The 6,842-nt window shown below is 44.7% G+C and overlaps 1 protein-coding gene across 1 annotated transcript; it reads right to left on the bottom strand.

The window, feature by feature from the left end:
- Positions 1 to 2,044: 2,044 nt before the first annotated feature.
- On the bottom strand, positions 2,045 to 4,767 carry LOC139360109 (endogenous retrovirus group 3 member 1 Env polyprotein-like). The gene has a single exon (XM_071085793.1). The coding sequence runs from the start codon at positions 3,883 to 3,885 to the stop codon at positions 2,971 to 2,973; it is 915 nt and encodes a 304-aa protein (XP_070941894.1). The 5' UTR covers positions 3,886 to 4,767; the 3' UTR covers positions 2,045 to 2,970.
- Between the last annotated feature and the right edge of the window lie 2,075 nt (positions 4,768 to 6,842).

Genomic DNA, 6,842 nt, shown 5'->3' with positions numbered 1-6,842 from the left:
GGTTTTAGTACCCCTACACTAGGTCACATGGGTATAAACAGCTGTACAGACGATCTTTGCAAAGATGACACAACTCGGAGAATTGAAGGGACTAAGACTCTGTGAGCTTACCCTCATAAGGCTTGATAGAGGCAAAGCACATGAAGAAAATAAGTGCCAGCAAGCCTCAGGGTCTGAGGGAGCTCCAGGTACAACTCCCAAGTGTCCTTTCTTAGTTACAGAATCTACTTTATCTCCAGATTATGAATCGCCAGGGTATCAGTGAGGAGCCTTGGTTTTGTAAGAGCTCCAGCAGAAGTTTCCAGTGGTTGTTTTATGTCCTACTAGTCATATAGCCCAAGCTGGTTATCCAGTTAAGTCAGGTGTAAACCATCAACCTAACATCTCTAGACAATGCAAACAAGTTAGCACTGGTATATTTTAAATTACTAACTTGTCCACTAATCCTTATCTTGGCCAAGAAGTCAGTTCCAGGCTTACTTGATCAGTTCCAGACTTCCAGACATCCTCAGAAATAAATGGATCTGTATAAACCCAGCTGTAAAATAACTCAATCATAAACAGACTAACTGCTATGGCCTGGGAAAGAAGTTCCAAGTTTTAAGCCTCAAGATAATTTTATTCTTGAAGGCGACCATTCAAAAAATGACCGCCACTTGGAAAGCATGATATCAGGGAGAGCTGGAGGTCACTGTGGCTTAATGTTGAATGATGTGACCACAGGCTGGCCTGGCATTCCAGATTAGCTGAAGTGGGATTAGACATTTTCAGGCCTAGATGGGCAGAACAACTTTTGTGCTTTTAAAATTGAAAGAAATCAGTTCTGCATGTCCTGAAACAGTTCTCAGCCAAGATGATTTTGCCTCCCTAGGGATATTTGAGGATGTCTTTAGACATTTTTGTTGTCATACCTGGCGTGGGTGGGTGCCGTGGGCATCTAGAGGATAGAGGTCATCAGTGCAACTAAATATCCCTCAGTGCACAGGACAGCTTCCAACCACCAATCAACCAAAAAAAAAAAAAGAACCATCCAGTCCAAATTACAAGGGTAATCTATAATTCACAAGGTCAATTTACAAGGTCAAGTCATTTCTCCACCACATAGTCTAGTTCAGTCTGATTGGCTTAATCACATATACGAGCCCTTCCTTAGGAGACAGGTTATTTAGGCCTAAGAAATTCCATACTGCAAAGCTAAAGACACCTGCCCAGCAGAGAATATGGAAGCCTCATCACTAATCAGAACCCACACATGATTTAGTACTGTAGCAAGCAAAACAAAGAGGAAAGGGAAAATAAAGTTTATTTTGTAGCAGGACGAGCCACAGGCAAAATTCCTCAGACACCAGATTAAATAAGTAAGAGGTTTTTTATTTGGCTGGGAGCGTCGGCAGACTCGCGTCTTAAGAACTGAGCTCCCTGAAGAAGAAATACGTGGCCTTTTTAAAGGCATACAACTTTAAGGGATCCATGTAAAAGGGTCATGATAAATCAAGCAAGCATGGAAAACATGACGAGGGGCTACATGCATCAGCTAACAGAACAAAAAGTTTTACAGTGCTTTCTCATACAATATCTGGAATTTATAGATAACACTAGTAGTTTTTGGTCAGGGGTTAATATTATCATTATTATTTTAACCACCAGGGCCAGGTGGTGGTGCCAAGGTCATCTAGCTATTTATCTTACTTCTGTTTCTTTCCAACTTTTTGCTTTCTCCCCCTCCTCCTGTCTTATAAACTAGGGAAAAGGGGAGATGGGGAAAAACCGGGAAAGACAGTAGGAGAAGTGGTGGTCTCATTCTATATTTCCCCCGTTTGAGAATTTTCACTTTTTTTAGTGGGAGTTCTCACTCTCATCTTCACTTTCTGAGTCTCTCTGTGAGATAGAGCGATAGTGATTCATATAATATGCATGTGCTGAAGTTTTCTGATGAACCCGAGTAGCAACAAAAGTTTTTATCATTTGAAAAATCAAGGGTAATACACAGGGGAGCAGCAAGCAAGTTTCTGTTACTAGCAATACACCTACAATGAGGGTTTTAAATCTTCCTATAGCTGGAAACCATTTTCCAAATAAAGACTCTGGATCAAACTCATGCCAAACCTATAGAGGCACATATGCCAACTTTGTCATATCCCTGACTATGTTTTCAACCACCTGTCCTTGATCATCTATTTGTAGGCAGCAATTGGTTAAGTTAAATTTTCCACAGACTCCTCCTTCAGCTGCCAGCAAGTAGTCCAAGGCCAGTCTATTCTGATAGATAGCATTTCTCATTTGGGTTTCCTGCCGAGCTAAAACAGTCAAAGCTCTGCCAGTTTCATTAGTAATTATTTCTAAGACGGCCTGCAACCGTATGATCTGATTGAGCATGTAAATGGGGGTTCGGTATCCCCATGAGCCATCTTGTGCCCATGTGGCAGGCCCATAATACTGTATGATCCTTTCAGGAGGCCACTCATTATCTTTCCAGTTTCCTATAACTATGCCTCTCTTTTCTCAGGAGGCATAGGCAGGGAAACCTAGGAGCTCACCCATTTTTACAGGTAATAAGAAAACGGACGGTTTAATAGTGCCAATAATACAACTACCTCTCCATTTATTAGGTAACTGAATGTAGGCCCTGTGCCCACATATCCAGTATAATCCAGCAGGAGCCGTCCAGTCCTGATAAGATTCTGGATGAGCCCAGGCAGTTTTTAATTTAGAAAATGTACTAAACGGGTTCTTTTCAGTGTGATTTAGGCCCCACCAAGTAATTGTTTTTATTGTGCTGTTGTACAACTTCTGTCCTATACAATTAAGCTTTCCTACAGGGATGATAAAACCTTTTCCTTCTCTAGTTATACAGTATTGTCCAATAATTGAGGTTTTTAGGACCCAGAAGTTGCTAGCTTGGGCCTTCTGAACTGGAATTATATCAGGGGCTGGATCAGTGGGCACCAACTCTCGGGCTTCCCAAAGCCATCAGTCTCCGATAGTGGTTCCTCCACATACACAACAAGAAGTAACATCAAAGGAATGAGCTACATTTTCTGCTAATTGGAGAAACAAATTTTTTGTCTTTTTCAGAAGTTCTGGTGCTGGCAGATTCAGCTCCTCATTAAAGGTTTGAAACACTGGTTTGGGAGCGCGCCTGTAGACCTCCCCTCGGACTAAAATGGCAACATGGGGGGTTAACCCTGTCCCATCGATCCCCAGGGTTACACGTTCTCCCTTTTTCCAATGGGGGTCTAGGGGATTGGTGATTATTAGTTCCAGTGGGTTACAGTGACCAGCAGCACAGGAGGGGCTGGCTTCCCCCTTCTGAAGATGAACCGGGTCCTTTTTGTTCTTTTTCCAAGTAGCCCAAATAACACATGGCCAAAAGGCACAATTTTCACAAACCCCTGACTCATGACAAACATATTTATTTTCTACTCTGTAGCTCCTTTCCCAGTTAAGAGAACCACATCCTGTTCCTAGCTTGTTACTATTAATGGCTGCACAAGCATCAAATCTTAAAGTTACTTGTTTGGGGATTCCTTTTTCTTCTGTTCTAGTTATTATTTTACTTGTATCAACTAGGAAAAGGCCAGTTCTTAATCTTATTTCAAAAACGGTGGTTGCAGGGGACTCAGATGGGTTATAAAACACATCAGGTTGGTCATTTCCCAGGCTACATACCTTGTACTGAGTGGCATTATACAAACAAGTTTCTTTCAACGTTCCCATACATTCATAATAACTATAGAACAGAAAGATTGTTTTAATTTGTTGTCCTACCTCAGTGACCTGATGAATACACTGGGAACAGTCACCAGTTTGAGTAAGGTCAATTGAAGTCCTTACTGTATATGTCCAAAATTTAAGAAAAATGAATCCCACAATGAGATTCCTCATGCTTCGGCTGTGCGTGGACCAGTCAGCTTCCGGTTGTGACTGGAGCAGGGCTTGTTGTCTTCTTCAGGATCACTCTGCAAGGGTTGTCCAGGCTTGGTCTTGCCTCCCAGGTTTCAGGCGCTGCAGGTTTTACACAGCTGTGGTGGATCCAGGCTGGGATTCCCTCTACCTTCACAGCGGTGGGAGTGGTCAAGATAACAGTCTGGGGTCCTTTCTACCGTGGGCACAAAGAGGCTATGTTCCAGTCCTTGATCCACACTTGATCACCTGGGGAGAAAGGGTGAACTGGGGAGAATAAGCTAACAGGGCATCTCTCATTTACCCAGGCTGAGATTGTTTGTGTAATTTTCCCTAAAGCCTGTAACTGTCACTGTAACTCAATTTCACCTAACTCTCGGAGAGTGCCTGGAAGTCCCAGCAATATGGGAGGGGGCCTATGATATAATATTTCATAAGGGGAATATCCTGTTTTTAGAATGGGTACATTTAATTTTAAATAATACCATAGGGAGAGCCTATATCCATTTTAATCCTGTTTCCTGACATACTTTCCCTAAACTATTTTTGATAGTCCGATTCATCCGCTCCACCTTTCCGGAACTCTGAGGCCGGTAGGCAGCATGCAATTTCCATGTGATCCCCAATACCTTTGCTGTCTTCTGTACCAAGTCAGCCACAAACACCGGCCCATTATCTGAGCCGATCCGTAAGGGCAGTCCAAATCTAGGAATAAGATCTCAAAGAAGCACACAGGTTACTTCATGAGGTTTCTCAGTTCGTGTTGGATAAGCCTCAACCCACCTAGAGTAGGTACACACAAGAACTAGTAAATACTTGTTACCTCCACACTTTGGCATCTCTGTGAAGTCCACCTGGAGGTCTTCAAAGGGGGCTGCTCTGTAAGCTTGTATGCCAGGTGGAACAGCTGGACCTTGTCTCGCATTATGCTGTCAGCAGGTAACACACTGCTGCGTCACCGTTTTGGCAAGGGCTGACAAATGCGAGATGTAGAAATACAGACCTAACAACTTTTCAAGTGACTCCTGACCTGGATGGGTGGTTTCATGCACAGCCAGTACAACTGCAGCTCCTAGCATTTGTGGCACAGCTACTCTCCCATCTAGTAACCGAATCTATCCTTCCTTCATCACTTGTCCTCCCTCTGCCTGGAGAAAGTCCTTTGCTTCTTTAGAATAAGTAGGTACAAGATCAGGTGCTTGAGGGAGCAGGGGGGCTGTGACTGATGCCCGGAAGGGGGCAGATGCTGCTTTTCGAGCCTCTGAGTCAGCGCGGGAATTCCCCAAACCCACCAAGGTGGAAGCTCGCTGGTGTCCTCTGCAATGCATAACTGCCACCTTGTGGGCTCTCCATACTGCTTCTAATAATTGCAAGATGTCTTGTTGATATTTTATGTCCTCTCCCCCAGAGTTCAATAGGCCCTTTTCTTTATATAATGCTCCATGCACTTGAAGGGTTAAAAAGGCATACCGAGAATCAGTGTAAATGTTTACAGTCTTACCTTCACTGAGTTCTAAGGCCCGAATTAAAGCAATGAGTTCAGCTTGTTGGGTTGAAGTGCCCTGGGGCAACAATCTGGCTTCAACAACAGTGTCCAGGGTTACCACTGCATACCCTGCACATCTCTCTCCTTGTGGGTTGATGAAGCTGCTCCTATCCACATATAGTTCCCAGTCTACTGATGCCTAAGGCTGGTCCCGGAGGTCAGGTCTGCTAGAGTAAACTGAGTCCAACACTTCTACACTGTCATGCTTGACAGGGCTCTCTGATACCGGGAGCAAGGTGGCGGGATTCAGGGTATTACAAACCTCAATGGTTATGTGGGGATTCTCACAGAGCAAACTTTGGTACTTGGTGAGTCTAGCATTCGTTAACCAATGATGTCCTTTAGTGTTCATTAAAGTCACCACAGCATGGGGGGCCTTTATGTTCAGGTTTTGCCCAAGAGTCAGCTTATCTGCTTCTTGTACTAGCAGAGCAGTTGCTGCCAAGACCCTCAAACACAGGGGCCATCCTTTAGAAACCCTGTCTAGTTGTTTAGAGAGGTAGGCCACCAGCCTCGGCCAGGGTCCCATCTTTTGGGTTAAAACTCCAACTGCCATCTTTTCTCTCTCTGACACATACAATGTAAAAGGCTTTGTCAGATCGGGTAGCCCCAAGGCTGCGGCTGACAGAAATTTTTCCTTTATCTCTGACACATACAATGTAAAAGGCTTGCTGTTGTTGGGATCCCCATTCAAAATATTCCCGGTCCCCCCCTCTTTGTGACCTCATACAAAGGCTTGGCTAATATTGCAAAGTTTGGGATCTACAGTCTGTAAAACCCCACAGCTCCTAAGAATTCTCTCACCTGCCTTCTGCTCTTAGGCTCCAGTAGATTGCAAATGACCTGCTTTCTTTCTGATCCCAGGCTGTGCTCCCCCTGTCGAATAGTAAATCCCAGGTAACGTACCTGCTTTTGGCAGATCTGAGCTTTTCTCTTGGACACTTTATACCCACAGTCCTCCAGGTGCCGGAGTAGGGCATCCATTCCCTTGGCGCACCCGACTGCCGTGGGGTGTCCCAGCAGAAGGTCATCGACGTGCTGGAGCAACACACAGCCTAGGTCTCTGGTGGGAAACTTCTGGAGGTCTCAAGCCAATGCCTCCCCAAAGATGGTGGGGGAGTTCTTGAACTCTTGGGGAAGCTGGGTCCAAGTGTACTGAGTAGTGACACCTGACTCCAGATCTTCCCACTGAAAGGCAAACAGCTTCTGGCTCTCAGGGGCTAATCTGATGCTAAAGAAAGCATCTTTCAGGTCCAAACAGGTGAACCAGGTGTCCTCAGCTGGCAGCAACCCCAACAATGTGTATGGGTTAGGTACTGTTGGATGTAAAGTCACTGTAGCTTGATTAACCAAGCACAAATCCTGTACTGGCCTGTAGTCCTTGGTCCCTGGC

Source organism: Macaca nemestrina, chromosome 19 (genome assembly GCF_043159975.1).
Source record: "Macaca nemestrina isolate mMacNem1 chromosome 19, mMacNem.hap1, whole genome shotgun sequence".
Taxonomy (NCBI): domain Eukaryota; kingdom Metazoa; phylum Chordata; class Mammalia; order Primates; family Cercopithecidae; genus Macaca; species Macaca nemestrina.
Note: the sequence above shows the minus strand (reverse complement) of the source record. Positions and strands in the feature narration are given on the sequence as shown.

Bases quoted from the DNA above. Each gene is read 5' to 3' on its own strand.
- LOC139360109 (XM_071085793.1), bottom strand. From the start codon at position 3,885: ATGAGGAATCTCATTGTGGGATTCATTTTTCTTAAATTTTGGACATAT.